This window comes from Felis catus, chromosome A3 (genome assembly GCF_018350175.1).
Source record: "Felis catus isolate Fca126 chromosome A3, F.catus_Fca126_mat1.0, whole genome shotgun sequence".
Lineage (NCBI taxonomy): Eukaryota > Metazoa > Chordata > Mammalia > Carnivora > Felidae > Felis > Felis catus.
Genome location: NC_058370.1, coordinates 1,824,446 through 1,841,386, shown reverse-complemented (window position 1 = coordinate 1,841,386; position 16,941 = coordinate 1,824,446). Strand labels below are relative to the sequence as shown.

General features: G+C 61.8%; 2 protein-coding genes across 8 annotated transcripts in view; one reads left to right on the top strand and one right to left on the bottom strand.

The window, feature by feature from the left end:
• Positions 1 to 1,239: 1,239 nt before the first annotated feature.
• Positions 1,240 to 7,062, bottom strand: PSMA7 (proteasome 20S subunit alpha 7). The gene is made up of 7 exons (XM_023251045.2): positions 6,837 to 7,062; positions 4,551 to 4,677; positions 3,874 to 3,998; positions 3,046 to 3,168; positions 2,469 to 2,588; positions 1,850 to 1,912; positions 1,240 to 1,450 (listed from the first exon to the last, which is right to left on the bottom strand). The coding sequence occupies exons 1-7, from the start codon at positions 6,930 to 6,932 to the stop codon at positions 1,358 to 1,360; spliced, it is 747 nt and encodes a 248-aa protein (XP_023106813.1). The 5' UTR covers positions 6,933 to 7,062; the 3' UTR covers positions 1,240 to 1,357.
• A 270-nt stretch (positions 7,063 to 7,332) lies between these two features.
• Positions 7,333 to 16,941, top strand: part of SS18L1 (SS18L1 subunit of BAF chromatin remodeling complex) — a 28,144-nt gene continuing 18,535 nt past the window's right edge. Inside the window, exons 1-5 of one of the 7 annotated variants that reach the window (XM_023251038.2) lie at positions 7,361 to 7,519; positions 7,899 to 7,971; positions 15,238 to 15,314; positions 15,827 to 15,916; positions 16,020 to 16,104. In XM_023251038.2, coding sequence (XP_023106806.1) covers positions 15,238 to 15,314; positions 15,827 to 15,916; positions 16,020 to 16,104 — 252 coding nt within the window. In that variant the 5' untranslated portion in view covers positions 7,361 to 7,519; positions 7,899 to 7,971. Of the gene's footprint in view, positions 7,520 to 7,898; positions 7,972 to 12,778; positions 14,923 to 15,237; positions 15,315 to 15,826; positions 15,917 to 16,019; positions 16,105 to 16,941 lie in introns of those variants that run through there. The other 6 variants (XM_023251040.2, XM_023251037.2, XM_023251041.2 and 3 more) reach the window with 6 other exon arrangements.

Below are 16,941 nucleotides of genomic sequence, written 5' to 3'. Positions count from 1 at the left end.
AGACGTGGCTGTTTGGACCGAAAGCGCCCCGCATCACTGAAATGGGTTTCTGGGGGTCTTTGAAAGGCCCGCCCCATCCACCGTGTCACCGCTCCCTCGGTGCCTGCCTGTGGTTCCGCTGGGCCCAGAGCAGGCCCAAGCAGCAGGGGCTGGCCTGCAACGGCACGGCACCATGGTCAGTTTCACAATTTGAACAAGTTCTCAGCAACCTTCCTTTTTGGGGGAAACAACTAACATCCTTGGCCAATAAAAAGTTAAAATCTTCCATAGTCAGATGCAGGTAGCCAAAACATGAATCCTCCACAAAGTAGGTGACTCAGCGGTCGCACTAGGCAGGTATTTCCTTTAGACGATCTAAATATAGTCCCGTCACAGTTTACCACAATGACTAACTTCACTACTGACGCTCTATGCTGACGTTTTGACAATTCTACATTTTACACTGAGCTCAAAACGTATCTGGGCGTTTTTACTCCTTTCTAGATCGAATATATACTTGCCATTCAGTGAGAACCCAGTGAGGGAAGCTGCAGACGGAGGTGGGAGCAGCGCCCTGGAATCCCAAGGGCACAGCTGGCAGGGCAGCCGGCCCAGGGACTCAAAGAGCCCTTTGTGCCATCGCCCGGTGGGGCAGGGGTGCCCGACGGTGGTCCTGTCACCGGGACTGGTGGCAGAGCTTCCTGTGAAGCCGTGAAGCTGCAGGGGTGAGGGTGAGGCTGCTGCTGGCTGGAACCTGGAAGGGCCATCTCTGGTGGGAGAGCAAGCACAGGGGACAATCGGCACCAGGAACTCAAGGGAGAGCACACAAGTGCGAAGACTTGATCTAGGGAAACCAGAAACGACTCGTTCTGAACACGGCTGCTGCTCTGTGGGATTCTGAGTGAAAACCAACTGGGCGCCACGTGTTCCCTGACGTGTGTCTGTCAGGAAGGAACAAGGTCCGTCTGCTAGCCCCTCTGGGAAGAGAAACTCGGGAGTCTCGGCGTCCGTCTCTAATGCCGCGCGCCTGTCTACAGCAGCCGTCACGTTTGGCGTGCGCTCCTAGCACTGCTGGACTCCCAAACCAAAAAGTTGGACGCCCCTGGCCCGCCACCAGTACCTTGGCGACTTCGAGACTGGCGACAAGAGCACAGAGGAGAGCGCACACCAAGGAGAGCGCTCAGACGCAGCGAGGGGAAGACCCCCTTTCTACAGAGCCGTCCTGATTGCACCCAAGAAACACACGCTCTGAAGAAAAGGTTAACAAATAGGAAGTTTATTGCAGGACCCTTGGACAGTAGATGAGTGGAGGGAAATGCCTGTGTATCACTTTGAAAATCCATGATTTGAATTTAAAAATCAATTCAAGATTTCATCATCATGATGCTTTCTTCTGTTTCTTCTTTTCGTTTTCCTCCTTCTCTTTCTCAATTTCAGCAACATACTTCTCAATTTCTTCAGGATTCAAAATCTATCAAAGAAAGTTTACAGTTAGCCTCCAAACCACACAAGGCACCAGGGAACCAGCACCCCCTCTGGGGAGGAAAGCTCTGGGGCTCCGGCCACATGCACCTCACAGCAGCTTCTAACAGAAAAACTAGGGTGTGCGCGCCTGATCCGGGTGACACCGGTCAGCTTGCCACAGGCCTGCGGCAGCTTTCCAACGTGCCCAGCAGCCACGCGAGCCCCAGCCTCCCCCGGAGACCCACACGATGATGCTTACCCTTCCACTTGTTTGTGGGGAGCCTTGGGAAGAAATCTGGAGCGCAAGCGCCACAGGAGTAGGGTCCCTGTTCCCACCCCCCCCCGCCCCCACCCCATCCCTGGGGATGCTCCAGAGTGAAGGACACCAGACGACCTCGGTGGTTACCTTGAGGGGCTGATCACGTCTCATGACAGCCAATTCAATGTTTTTGCCGCCAGACTGAACCACCTTGGAAAGCGAAGAATAAGGCCAGGTGCCTACCTGCACGGCACCAGCACCACCCGCCCTGCCACCCCTGCTTCCACACAGCAGCTAGGCTCCCAGCCCCCCTGCCCCACCCCCCCCAACACCAAAGCCCAACAGCTGGACGCCAGCCTGGCCTTCTGGCCACTCCCCTGCCTCTTTGGCTTTACCTGCCAGCATCTCCCAAGTGCTGACAAAGCCCAAGGCCACAGCTCCCAGCCACTAGTCCCCATTCTCCTCATCCCCCAATCTTAGCAGCGGCGTGCTCTGAGTGGAAAGTTCCACACCTGCTGGCTCCCGTCCTGCCTCTGCCGCTCCTCACCTGAGCGTGCCCTCGGACCAGCAACTCGGTCCTTGATTGCCCCAGCCGCATGAGGGAGCTGACAGCACCGGGACAGGGCCCGGCTGAGCAAGCCCTGGGGCGCCCAGCATTACCGCCGGCGGCCTCACCGCCCCCGCTCCTGCCGCCTGCACCCAGCCGCCCACTTCTGTGCTGTCCATTCTGCCCAGCCCAAGCACCAGATTTCAAATGCAAACGTACTTCCAGGAGGGCCTTGATAACCAACTTAATGGTCAGGTCGTCTGTCTCGATGGCTTCGTCAGTGTAATTCTTCTCCAGAAACTCACGCACGGACTTGGCGCCCCGGCCTATAGCATTAGCCTGAAAGAGGAATGTGTTCTACGGTGCGGGGCACGACAATCCAGAACCGGCCCGAGGACAAGACCGCAGCTGCCTGGGCCAGCCGTGTCAGAGGCAGCCTGGCCCCTTGGTCCTGCCCTATGGACTCCTTTCCCAAAGAGCTATTTGGAACTGGTGCTGATCCTTAGCCACGAGTGGGATTCTCCTTTGTTACTGAAAGACACGGGTGACTGTGCTTCGTGCCACATACCCCCACTGCTCCCTATCCTTGGACATGGTCTCAAACAGCAATGTCTAATGACTCCTTCGCTCTATCAGCAGGAACGTCACAGAACAAACGGGTGGTGAGGACGCGTGCACGCGCACCCGCAGAACACGGCCTCCTTACACCAGCAGGAGACCCGGTACCTTCCAGTGGCCTCTGCAACTTTTTACTGGCGAGACCGCCCGAAGACCCTCTGTTTTGTCAGGGCCTCACCTTCCAGGCATGGTACGTCCCCGAGGGGTCCGTCTGATAGAGTCTGGGGGTGCCATCAAAGTCGAAACCCACAATGAGGGCGGAGATGCCGAACGGCCTGCGCCCATTGCTCTGCGTGTAGCGCTGGCGGGAGAAGGAACATGTTAATGCCTCAGCACGAAAGGTCCTGTGGAACCCACCCTAAGTCCTCTCTCTCTCTCTCTCTCTCTCTCTCTCTCTCTCTCTCTCTCTCTCTCTCTCTCTCCACACACACACACACACACACACACACACACACACACACACACACACACCCACACGGCGTTCCCAACAGCTGAGCCTTTGCTGAAGGGATGGAGACATTCAAGTTATCTGCAGTTCCAACGATGAGGGACGTGAGCCCGGACTACTCAGCGGTCCTCCTTCTCTTGTGCAGTTTGGCTCAGAAAGGTGTGCAAGACCTGCCCACGACCGAACGCATCGTAGAGCGCAACCGAGACCGCTGGAACCACTCTGACAACACACGCGCTTTGGCTACACGCTTGACTTTAAAATGACCGGCACGTCACCAGAGGGTGGAGGTGGCTCTCAGCTCCTCCCAAATGCTTGGAAGCCAACCGTTCAGGACATCAAGACAGAGACTATCACGTCCCTTCAAAAACGTGAATTTGGACCGTCCCACGCCACTAAACGCAAACAATGCCACCAAAGCGGATAACCTACGGTAAGTTACATTTGCACAAAGATCGGGACTGTGCGTGGAATTAGAGCAGTTTTCTGATTCCCCTGAAGGGACCTCTGCAAACAGGTACACACAGGTACTATGAACTACTGTGGCGGGATGCCCACCTGCTTCAGACTGGCGATGTAGCGGGTGATGTACTCCACGGTGACTGGGTCCTCCACGGTCAGCCGGTGGCTCTGGCACTCCACCCGGGCCCTGTTGATGACTATCCTCGCGTCCGCAGTGAGCCCTGCAACAGCAGAAAGACTGCCACCGGAGCCACGCCTCATCGGCTCCCATCGGGGACGGCACAGGTCACACGACCACACGGCAGTTACATACTCCAGCCAGTCCTCTGAAACCCAGCTCTCAGGTCATCTGGGTGATGGACGCCGGGGTGATCATCCTCTGGCTGTGCACAGAGGCCTCGGACAAGACACGTCAGTCCCTAGGTTAGTTTACGTAAATTGGGATCTTGCTAGAGTGGACCCGCACGGAGGAGCTCGGGAAGCCACGAGAGTGCCCGGGGCACACAGCATGCCCCACAGCAGGGAACTGTGGTCGGGGAAAACCAGGCTCGCCAGGCCTGTCTCCAGACTGTAACTGTGATCCAGTCATGCGCCAGCAACAGCAAAGCCTCCCACCCCCGAAAGCTTTGGTGAAGCTGGCAAAGGTCCCAATCGACTCCTTTTAAATGACTTTAGTTTCCCCACTTTCTAGATCTTCCAAGAGCCAACCCCCTGAGACGGCCTCCAAAGTGCTAATAAGGGCCTCTGAGGACCAGGGCACCGGCCCCACTCACCTGCGAACGCCATGCAGACGTTGTCATCCAACGCGCAGATCTTGCGGACGGTTCTCTCATCCTGCAGTTTGGCCACTGATTTCTTCTCCACGCCCAGAACAACGATGTCCTTCCCTCGCACACCGACCTTCAATAAAAATCAACACGTGCTTAAGAAAGCAACGAGAGGTTTTGCCATCAGGCTCAGGGCGCTTAGCAGATGGTAACCGGGACCTGCGAACACCCTGGGGGTGGGGGCCCCACGCTTCGCAGATCACAGATACTGACCCATTTCTGGCAGAGCTGGCCCAAGTGTCACGACCTGGGCGCCCACTCCTGTACACTGAACGTACTGATACGAAGTCTCAATTACAACACAGTAACTGTTGTGTATATACCTTCAACCAGGAGAATCACAGAGACACATGCAAGGCTTTTAAGCCTGAGATCCTGACATTCGAGACAAGTGCCCCGAAAGCAATGTTTCTGTAGCTGTGAAGCACGTTAAAACCCACGCTGGGGGCACCTGGGTGGCTCAGTCAGTTAAGCATCCAGTTCCTGGTTTCCACTCAGGTCATGATCTCCCAGTGGCTTGTGAGATCGAGCCCCTGGGTCGGGCTCTGCGCTGGCAGTGCAGAGCCTGCTCGAGATTCTGCCCTTGCCCTGCTGGCGTGTGCACACGCTCCCTCTCTCTAAGTAAAAAAACATTGAAACAACAACCCCCCCCCCCCCCCCCCCCGCACCATGGCACACCTGTGCACAGCTCTGGGGAAGGTCTGGTTTGCCCTCAAGTGGAAGGACAACTCTTAACAACTATTCCCGGGAATTAGCTTGCTCTCTGCATATAGCAGATACTTTACAGGAGAGAAGAGTGTATCGGAAACATGGAAAAATCTCCCACTGGCCAAGTGATCCCTCGACCCCGTCACGGCAGGAGCGGATAGAAATGGGGCAATGCTCCAAGGAGCAACACGTCTCAGCCCAGGGATCTCTCAGCCGAGGCACTGTGGGCCCTGGGGCTGCCCTGCCCACCTCTACCCCTAGATGTCAGCTGGCAGCACTTCACAGGCAAAGAAACAGGTCTGCACCGGTTGGCAAACACCCCTTGGGGCGCAAAATTCCAGCCCGCGCCCCCCACCCCCAGCCCCAGGCCATGGTGGAAAAACACTGATCTGTGTTTCTGACTTCAAGGCTCTTCATGCTCTTAGGTGACCCTCCAGGTTCCCCTGGGAGAAGGGAGCCAGGCTCAGAGATGCTGGGAGGATTAAGCAAAGCCACCCTGGCTGGCCCGAGGGAGTACGGGGGCCGGGGAGTGTCCAAGCAGCTCCTCTCCCAGTGCTCTTTAACCCGAGTTGGGCCAGAAGACGGATTTTGGACCTGAATTTCAGAAGACATTCAGGAAATGAAAGCACTTCATCGCCCAGAGCTGTGTCCTTTTTCTCTGTGCACGCGAACCTCCGAGACGGCAGCAGGTAAGAGGAAAACCCGTAACACCAGGAAACAGACCCACAGGTGTCTCAAACGCATCCCCCATCCAAAATTCAAATGGTGGCCCAAACGTCAGATCTGTGCTCAGATGGCAGCAGGAGAATGATCGCCAAGCTGCCCGACCCGGTGGAGGGCTCCCGGTGGCACCGCCGCCCCGGAGAGCCTGCTTCCCTTTGTTCCTGAAGCGCACCTGGGCTTCCAGGACCACTGCCGTCCCCAGTGGGGAAGTCCCCTGGCCGGGACCGCAGGGGTGCGGCTCGCCTAAGTTGCTTACGGACGTGAAGGAGTCACCGAGCCAACAACGACCCAGCCCCGCTGCTAGGCGCCCGCACCCGCGCCCACGGCCCAGGGCCCAACCAGGGCCCTGCAGGGTGACCCGCCAAAATGGCCGTCCCACGGCCGCTCATACACCCTGGAGACGCCCGAGGGAAAGAGAAACCGGTACTCCAAGGCTCAGCGCTCACACCGAGCGCGCCGGCCTCGCGAGCGCCCGTGCGAAGTCACTGGCACACATGTAGCACTGCCACCCTTCGGTGAGAACCCACCGGCAGGAGGGCAGTGGCCCCAGACTCTCCTGCGCCCGCCTGCGCGGCCGTCCCAGCATCCGCAGGTCCCAGACGGGTCCCCGCCCCGCTTCCTTCAGCGACACCAACGATCCCGGGGCTCCACGAGAGCCGCCCGAACAAAGCGCATCCCTACGGCGGAGGCCGTGAGCACGGGCGAAGCCGGGCCGACCCCGGGAGCCCGGCGCGCACCAGCCTCCGCCGCCCCGCTCTCGCCACCCGCCCCGCACGCCAGGCCCCGCCGGCCGCCGCTCACCGCGGTCGAGCCCTTCTTCACGGCCTCCTGCGCGTACTCCACTTGGAAAAGGTGGCCGTCGGGCGAGAAGACGGTGATGGCGCGGTCGTAGCTCATGCCGGCGGCGCGGCGCGGCGGCGGCGGCGGAGCCGGGGAAAAGCGCACACTCACGGCCGCGCGGCCCGCGATTCACGACGCCTCTGCTCCCGCGTCGCGCGCCTGCCCGCCCCCGCCGCCGCGCACTGCGCTGCTGGCGTCCGGCGCCTTACGGCGGCGTCGGGCGGCGTCAGGCGGCGTCCGGCTGACGTGCGCGCGCGTCGGGGCGGGGCCGGGCCGAACCACCGGCGACGGAGAGCGGGGGGCGGCTCGGTGGTGGAGGGCCGGGCGCGGGGCGCAGAGCGGCCGACGCGGGGCGCCGCCGGGGGCTCGGCCTGGGGGGGGGGCGGACGGCGCGCGGGGGCGGCGGAGCGGCGGGCCCGGGGGCGACGCAGGGGCCGGCGGGGCGGGCGAGCCCACGGCGCGGCGCCCCCCGCGGCCCCCGCCCCCCCAGCGACTGCGGAGAATGAGCGCCCGGGGCCGCCGAGCGCCGCCGGAGCAGAAGCCCCGAGGAGCTCGGGCAGATCCCGCGCGCGACCATGTCGGTGGCCTTCGCGTCCGCCCGGCCGCGAGGCAAAGGGGAGGTCACGCAGCAAACCATCCAGAAGGTGGGCCGGGGCGGGCGCGCGGGGCCGGGGCGCGCGGGGCCGGGGCGCGGGCTGCCGGCGGGCGCGGGGCGCGAACAAAGCCGGGGCGCAGCCGACGGCCGCGACCCCGCCGCCCCCCGCGCCGCCCGCGCCCCGCTCGGCGGGGGGACGGGGCCCGGGCCCGCCCGGCCGGGCCGGGGCGGCGGCGGCCGGGGCGGCGCGGGCGGCGGCGGGGCCCCGGGCGCACGGGGGCCCGGCCCTGCGAGGCCCGCGGGGGCGCGTGGAGCGCGGGGCGCCGAGCCCGCGCGGCCCCGGAGCCCGGCCCGGAGCGCGGCAGCCCCGGGGCCGACCCGCCCGCCGCGCGCCTCGGCCCTTACTCGCGTGTCACATTGTTTTTCAGCCTGACACCCCGGCCAGCCTCCTCACCTAACAGAAACTTTACCGATTCGCTTTACAGCCTTTCCCCGCGTCCTGTAAGTTTGGCCTTGTGGTTTTACCGAGATCACGCTCACGTGGGTGTGGGGGCACCTTTACCAGAAGCCTTACGCTTTGGGTCTGGGATTTTAAGTCTTCTGTTTCTCCGTAGAAGGCAAGTTCAGAAGAAAATCGGTGTTAGCCATTCCCGTTTGCGTTTTCTCGGCGTCTCTGGCAGCTGCCCTGGTTTCTTTTTCGCCCTGGGGAGTCTCGGGTCAGCGGTGCGCCTCGGTTCCCCACTGGCTGCTTCTCGCCGGCGGGGTTCGCCTTCACGACCGCGGCCCCTCTTGCCTAGGGGCTCGCCAGGACCTTGTGGACCTTGTCCTCTGCCTCTTGCCTGTCTGCAGACTGCCTTTGCTGCGGCCGGTTTTGGCGAGTGGATGTCAGCGAGCTGCGAACGGGAAAGAGCACCTGAGAAGGGGCAGAAGTGCGACGTTTGCGTTTGTTTAGTAAACACCGAGCACTTTCTGCATTGCCTGGCCCTGCTCGCGGGCTTTGCGGATCTTAACTCTTTGTGGCAGGCAGGTACTGTGTTCGTTTTACAGATAGGGAAACTGAGGCATAGCGAAGACAAGCGTGGTTGCTGTTAAGTGGCTTGCGGGGAGACAGACCCGCACAGTGGCTCCAGGGTCACCTGTCGCCAGTGACTGCCCTGGGAGCGCCTGGCTAAACACAGGGTCAAACGATTGGCTCGGAGGCACCCTCGGGCAATCCAGGGGGGTTTCCTGGCACCTTGCCTTTTTGGAGCTCGAACGGGATGAGCGCAGACACTGTTTCCAAAGCCTCTTTTGGCTTAGCATCCATCTAACTATCTGCACTTTGCCCTCACGCCCCGTTAAAGCTCCCGGAAGTCTTCGGGCAAAACCGCGTGCCAGAGCGCCTGATGTCCCCAGGCATCAGGTCGCAAAGAGGGAAACTCGCTGACCGTGAAAACGGGTCTTCCGTTTAGGCCCTCGCCTGATTTCTACTGACGGGATTGGCAGTGCGCGTATTTATTACCTTGGCGCTGTGGCAGGGAACAGGTGGGGGTCTTGCTGGCTGGCTGTGAGGGGCTGAGAGGTGCGGGTCTTACACCCACGCTCGGAGCGTTGAGGGAGGCGAGAGAGCAGGAAGTACACGGCTTGTCCTCAGCATCTATTTGAGCAGGACTTTGCCCGGCAAACTTCTGCTCGGCCTTCAAGGCCCACTCAGACATCCCCTCCCCCATTCTCTCTTGGCAGTCCTGTGGTAACTGCAGCGCTTTGACAGGTTGCCGGGGCTCCTGAGTTTGCACGTTACCGAATTATTCTTCGCCGTGTCCCTAGCCTGGCACGCTGCCTGGCACAGCTAGTGCTTGGTATGTACTAGAGCGTCTGTGACCCTGGTTCCGCCAGTGGAAGCGTCGGGGAGAAGCAGACGTGTTCATTTCCTGTGGCTGCCGTGACGTTGTCGTAAACTCGGTGGTTTAGAACGGTAGAAATTTACTTTTCATCCTCTGGAGGCCAGAAGGTCCAAAATGAAGCCGTGAGCAGGGCTGGTGACTTTCTGGGGGCTCTCGGGGAGGCTCTGCTGTTTTTCTCTGAGCTCCTGGTGCTGCGGGCTTGTCGACGCCTCACCCCACCCCTGCCTCGGCCTTCCCGGGGTGTTCTTCTCCGCGTGTATCTCTGTGTCCGAATCGCCCTTTTCTTTTAAGGACGCCGTTCGTAGGATTTAGGGCTCCCTCGACCTCAGTCTGACCTCACCTGGACTCGAATACGGTGTAAAGACGTCGTTGGCAGGCTCTGGGGGTTGGGACTCGAACCGAATATTTTGAGGAACACGGTTTAACTCGTAACAGAAGACGTGTCTGGGAGAGAGATTCCAGACGAGGAAAACCAAGGAGCGAGGCTAGGAAGGCTCTGGAAGATCCAGGGAGTTGCGGCGGTCCCGCACGTGGTCTGCACAGAAGGATGCGGGAGATTGAAGGAGTCGAGGGTGGTCCTGCCGGTGGTCTACACGGAGCAGGTCACGGGGCCCAAACCGGAAGGGCGGGGAGAGCCAGCCTGGGGGAAGCCTGCGCTGAGCACTCGGGAGGTTTCTCCGGTGGTGACCAAACCGTTTCGGTGCCGGGGCAGAGGGCGGCACGGCACTTGGGGGGGAACCGTAGGGAATGTGACTTTGCCAGGGACCCTGAGGTGGAGACGGGCAGTGTCCCCGCAGCTGGCTAGCTGGCCTGCAGGCTGGGACCTGCGTGGGCTGCTCTCTGCTGGTTCGGGACCAGGGGATCCCCGCCGCCCGGTGCCGCGCTCCCACCGCGCTCGCAGGGTGGCGTGGCAGTCGCGTCCGTGGGCCGTGTGGCTGGGCTTGGGCACATCGGAGGGGGCCCCGGACACCAGGCCTTGGCTGCTGGCCAGGCACCTCTTAGTTTCTTGGCACACGGTAGTCGCTTAATAAACGTGAGTTTTACCGTCCCTGCTTGTGTCGTTCTCCTTAATTCGTTTTCTGGGCCGGAGGGTGGGAACGGGGTCTTGTCCCCCTGTGCCCCCGGCACGTTGTCCGGGGGGAGACAGGCTCTGCGGGAGCCGGGCACCTAGCGTGTCTGCCGGCGCAGGTCCAGTGCAGAGGAGCGAGACCCCCGAGGGCAGGTGCCGTGCTCGGGATCTGCGCGTCAGGGAGGGGGCGGCACCAGACCAGCCCCGCGCCACCGCCCTTCGTGCCCGGGGACTGGGGGGCAGGGGCACAGAGGTGAAGGACGGCCGTCTGGGTTGGGGGTGGGTGCCGTACGTCCTCAGGCCTGGAACTCGTCTTCAAGCACGTGAGCTGACTCGGTAAAGAAGGTAAAACCGGTCTTTTTAACAATTCGCCGTCCTACCGCTGCCAGCGGCTTGCGGACGCCGAGCCCCCCGCCCCCAACTTGCCTAATTGACTGTCTTGGGCGGTTGTCACCGAAAGCCTTCTCTCCACGGGGTGCCGTGGGTCTGCTCGTGAGGCCCTGAGTGCCGCCCCCGTGGGGGAAGTGTGAGGAAGCACCGTCTCCGGGAGGGAAGAGCCGGGCCCGGGCCCTCTGCCCCGTGACACGAGGCCACGGGCCCTCCTCCGGAGAAGGTGCCGCCCGGGCTCCGCGGGGCCCCCTCGGGCCGGAGGATGAGGAAGCATCCGGGCGCTCCCCCCGGCACGCGCCGGCCTCCCACCCTCGCGGTGCAGCCCGGGACCCGGGGACGGGGCAGCAGCCGGGGTCTGCCACGTGACACCAACAGGTGTCTCCACTGACGTTCTGGTGGCCCTGGCCCTGTGCCCCTAACCTGTCCCCCGGCCAGCGGGCCGGGGCCCGAGCGCCTGGCCCGCGTGCGTGGAGTCAGAGGCCGGTTGTCCCGGGATCCCCGGGCTGTGACCGAGGCAGTGCCGCCCCCCGCCCGAGGTCCGGGAGTGGGGGGACCCGGCGCCGATGTCCCCGAGTCCCTCAGGGCCTGTGAAGAGATCGGGCCGGTCTTTTCCCGCCCGAGCCGCGGCGGGCACCGTGACGTTTGCGGCGCCGATGTGACAGAAGCCAGAGGCTCCGCGGAGGAGGTGACGGATGTCGGTGCGGAGAGGGACTGCACTCCCCGGCGGCGCCCCCCCCCCCACCCGAGGCCGGAGCAGGAGGCGGCGGCGGACGGGCACCGGCTCGGCTCCCGTCCGGGGAGCCAGGGCCCTTCCCCCCCCCCCCCCCCCCCCCCGACGGGCCGGCCTGCTGCGGGCGCTCGGTGCGCGCGGGCCCGGCTGCGGCGCCGGCTGCGGCCTCAGGGAGCCGCGGAGAGGGGTGCGGAGGGACCGCGGAGGCCGGCAGGAGGCGGGTGTCCCCCGGGCGCGCACAGCGGGGGGCCGGTCACCCTGCTGGCCTGGGGGGGGGGTGGCTCCGGAGGGTCTCGCCACGACTCGCCGGCCACGGCTCCACCTTGACCTCTGGCTCGTCCCGATGGTATTGCCAGCCTTTCGAGTCGTCCCTCCTCGGGAAGCCTCGCTTGGGTCTGGCCGTCCCTCCTCAGGAAGCTTCCCCTCAGGATCCCATCATCTCTCCTCGGAAAGTCTCACTCGGGATCCGGTCGTCTCTCCTCGGGAAGCCTCACCTGGGATCCGGTCATCCCCCTTCAGAAAGTCTCACTTGGATCTGGTCATTCCTCCTCAGGAAGTCTTAGGATCTAGTCATCCCTCCTCCAGAAGTCTCCCCTCAGGATCCAATCATCTCTCCTCAGGAAGCCTCAGTCGGGATCAGATAGTTGTTCTCCACTGTCCACCAGCTTCTGGCCTGTGTGGAGAAACTCATTGCCGTAGTTTTTCAGTTGGTTCATTTTTAGGATCTCTGTGTTGTCCTTGATGTTTTTGGCAAGTCGGCCCCTTGGAGAACCTTCTGATATGGAAGTTCACATCCTTCAATTCTGAGAAAATGCTTTGAACAAATTTTTAGATGATTTTTCTCCCTGTGTGCTCTTTCTGGAAGTCCTTGAAGAATTGTTTCTTGTCAGTCAGGTCATTTTTCTAATTTTGTCATCTTTTCTGTTTTCTACCTTGGTGTTTTTAATCTGCTTTCTAGGAGTTTTTCTCAACTTTATGTTCCGACCTTGCGTTAATTGTTTTTTGCTCCGGTCAATACAGAAATATTCCAGAGCTCTTTTTGCTTTGTTTAGTGCGTCTTTTACTAACGAGTACAGTGTTTTGGGGCGCCTGGGTGGCTCAGTCGGTTGAGCGTCCGACTTCGGCTCAGGTCGTGATTTTGCAGTCTGTGAGGTTGAGCCCCACCTCGGGCTCTGTGCTGACAGCTCAGAGCCCGGAGCCTGCTTCGGATTCTGTCTCCCTCTCTCTGCCCCTCCCCTGCTCGTGCTTTGTCTCTGTCTTTCAAAAATAAACATGAAAAAATATTTTAACGAATACGTTTTTTTTGTCTTTTGGGGATATGAGTAACAGTTGCGCTTTTCTCTCCTTTTGTTTTTCTAAGCTTCCTTTTTGCATGGTCTTCGTCTCCCCCAGGTTCGGCGTCTGCAGCTGGCCTCGGCTTGTCTAGAACGTCTAGATCGTCCAGATCTTTCTAGGTGGCAGGCTTCCCGGGAGTACTCTCGCTCAGGGCCAGGGCCCGGGGCGGGTTGGTCTGTGGTGACACTGGGGGGTGCGCCCCTGCCTCCGGTGCCCTGGTGCTACCCCTCTGCCTCGCCCCCCTTCCCCGCCTCCCAGCCTACCGGTGAGCAGCGGGGAAGGTCCTGGGGCCTCCGCCTTCCTGGTCTCTGGGCTCCCGGTGTGGCTGTGTCACATCCGGCACCCCAGGATCTGCTCTCTGGTTCTAGAACTCTGGCACTGCTGTCTCAGCTCTGCTCTGTTCACGTCCCTTGCTCACCGGGTCGTCAGGGTTTAGAGGTCAGGGGCCTCCAGTCCGCCATCTGTCACCCACTCTGGCCTGGCCTTTTTTCCCAAGTGTTCGTAACTTAACTGAGATGGTGCTCCGTTTCGTGTCCTTTTCCTCGATCCCCTTAACGGTACGTTTCCTCGTGCGCAGGAAAACTGCGAACTGTTCGCAACGGCTGCTTACGCTACGGTCTGCTGAAGTGTTGCTGGCCTTGACTCTTTAGCTTCTGTCCCTTTTGGAACGTTAAGGACGATGTGGTGGGGCGCCTGGGCGGCTCAGTCGGCTAAGCCTCTGACTCTTGGTTTCGGCTCAGGTCATGATCTCCCGGTTCGTCAGCTCAAGTCCCACATCGGGTTCTGCGTCGGGCTCTGCGCTGTCAGCACGTAGCCTTCTTGGGGTATTTCTCTCCATCACTGCCTGTCTCAAAAGAAGTAAATTTAAAAAAAAAAAAAAAAGGACGATGCCAAAACGGACCTCCTGATAGCACTTCAGCTCTGCGGCATGTGTCCTTGGGAGAGAATCCCTGCCCAGCAGTTTCAGGCAGGAAGCTGAAGCCGTAGAGGGGTGGCTCTCAGAGGGAGAGGAAGGTCATTCTAGTCGTTTACCTTAATCAACCTGGACGTCGAGTCCCGATTGCCCTCAGGGTGGTGGGCCCAGCCACCGCCACCTGCCCTCGGCAAGCCCCCTGGCGGCTCCTGGGCCCACAGTGCCTGCCTCCACTGCCCCCACGTGGGAGAAAACGGCGGAGGATAGACAGGACAGAGCTGTAAACTAAGACCGAGCAGGAGAGACCGACCCCGAGGTCGCAGAGGCTGGGGAACGGTCGCCTAGCAGGGCTGCAGGGCCGCGGGGCCGACTCGGCCTTGCGGCGTGGCCCAGTCAGGCCCTTTGTGCCGCCTTGGCCTCCCCTCCGTGGACGGGCTCGGGCCTCGAGCTCTGGAGGAGGACTCCGTGGTCAGAGTGCAGGGAGGAGCCCACGTTGCGCAGGGAGGAAGGTGAGCTGCCTTCTGGGCGGTGGCGAGCAGGGGGCGCCTCCTCTGGCTCAGGGGCCTGTGGCGCTGAGCCCTCCCAGAAGAGCCCGCACCGTGGTGACCGGTAGTCGTTGAGGACAAAAGTCACAGAGCTTTCTTTCGGCCGAGTTTCCAAGTAAAGACCTTTCTGTGGAAAGCAGCGTTGGCCTTGGGCGCGGTCCTGCCCCTCCTTCCAGAGGGTGCACCCGGTGAATAAGCCAGCCGGGATCTTCTCTTCACAGCTGGCTGGAGGAGGCCTCACCTTGGTGGGCAACGCCCCGTGCACATTGCCCTGCCCTCCCCTCCCCACCGGCTCCGGCGCACCCCTCCCTGCTCCCACTAGGCCCTCCTCCCCCTTGTGCTTCCTTCCATCGCCTCCTCCTGGGTCTCCCCAGACTCTCCCGGGCGCTGCCCCCGACGTGGCCGTCCTGAAAAGCTGGCCGTGGTAGGCCTTTGTGGTGCCCTGCAGGGCTGCGAGCTGCCTCGCCGGGGCGGGACTGCCTGCCTGGCCTCTCCAGACACAGACCCGGCAGCCCAGCATCCCTAACGTAGACTCTGGGCCCACCCTAGCTGGACAGATGCGCTGTGGTCACGGGCCCTAGAAAATGGTGAGCCGGCGGCTGTGGGTCTTCATCTGCCGGGTGAGAGGTCCTGGGACCCGCCCCTGGGTTTGGTGGGCGGGGGGGCGGGGGGTTGACCCTGGCACATGGAGGGCCACATGCTTAGCACAGGGACGAGGAGAGTATTCGGTTCTGCCGAGCGGCGCGATGCGCAAGAGTGGCAGTTCTACGCGTAGAACGCCTGCACACGGGTGACGGTTACTGTCGCGCACCTAATGGAGCGACTCCAGCTCCACCCCATGACCCTCCAGCCGGGCGCCGGAGACACATCTGTGTCCCTGTCCCCATCTGCTTCCCCTTCAGATGCTGGACGAGAACCACCACCTGATCCAGTGTATCCTGGACTACCAGAGCAAGGGCAAGACGGCCGAGTGCACCCAGTAAGTGGCCGTCGGGCTGCAGAGGTCACCCTCAGAGGACGGCCTCGTCCCCCCACCCCGGGGCGCTCCCTGAGGAGGGGGAGACGACGTGGAGGGAAATGAAGGGTGGGCGGAGGGGGCTGCTGGGGGACACACCAGGGGACGATGAGCGCCCCCGGGCGGGACCTCGTGTGACCCCCGGGGCTGGACGCGGAGTAGGTGCAGGGGCTGGCTGTCAGAGCCACCGGAGGCCTGGCGTGTGTGAGCGGCCGCCACGCACCTGGGGGCTTTCCTGGGTTGAACTGGGCTTCCCCACGTCCTCCCGGCCTGTTTGGGGGGCCGCTTCCAGGGGGCAGAGAGATCAAGTCCGCCGCGTGTCACGGTCAGATGGAGGAGGGCTTGTCCTCTGGTGTCCGCTCCCGCTCCGGTGTCTCCCTCAGTCTTCTGCCTCCTCCCACCGCTCTGAACAGACCTGGTGGCGCGTGCCCTCGGGCCACCGCCTCGGGGCCTTTCAGCATGTTTTCGTCAGACAGGATCCCGCTCACGACTCAGGCCGGGTCCTGTTCCCTGCCTGGCCCTGTGCTAGAGCACAGAGCGCTGTGTTGCCTGCCCCGTCCCCGAAGGTCAGTGTCCCCCTGGGGCCCGGCTGCGAGGCTGTCCCGGGTGGACTTCGCTTCTTCCGACTGGCCCGCGGGCGCTGCCTCACTGTGTGCCCCTCCCCTGCAGGTACCAGCAGATCCTGCACCGGAACCTGGTCTACCTGGCCACAATCGCGGATTCTAACCAGAACATGCAGTCCCTGCTGCCCGCCGTGAGTGCCCGCGGGGGGCAGGGGGGGACAGTGGGCCACCCTCGCCCAGTGCAGTTGCCCGGTGCGATCCGGGGAGCAGCCGTCGGAGCGTGTTATGTGGAGTAGCCAAGGAACAGACAGGAGCCTGCAAAGGGGGCAGGAGGCCAGTCGGCCTGAGTCAGAAGTGGACTGGTCAGAATTGTGACATCAGTTTCTGTAGCAAAGGGAGGTGACCCTGAGGAAGCAAACCTAGAAACGGTGGGCGGCGGGTCTCCGTGGGGAACAGGAGGTGGTGTGGGGGCTTCTCGCTCTTTATCGTGAGCCCTTCTGAGCGAGTCTGAAGATGCTGCCCAGGAATAAACGGCGCTCCGATTCGGCAACAGAACTGTGAGATGCCGCCGGTGCAGTGAAGGTTTTAAGTGTCAACATACTTTGTTTTCTGCTTAGCTTTTTAAAATCCGTTTTCCCCAAATCAAATAATTGCTGCAAAGGCAAGGTCCAGCAGTGGCCGCCTCCCGCAGGTAGACCGGAAGGCAGAGCCGCGAGAAGGACTGGCCCGTGTAGACCGTGGTGGGCAGGGACGTTCTGGGACACACGCGATGCCCCCTGGTGCCCTGGAAAGTGATGTCATAGGTGCCAGGGTGTCTTACCGACGAAATTGTTAAACGGACATTGATTGGCCTATGAAATCGGGATTCCTCGCTCTGGAGACAGCAGTGGATCCTGCGGGGAACTTCATTTTCTTGGCCAGGTGTAGACAGCATCTGCCTCCGAACCTTCGGAGCTGCTGTTTGGTCTGGATCCGGGAGGTGAGGGTGCAGGGGTCCCTCGTGCGTCCCGTCGCCTTCTACATCCTGA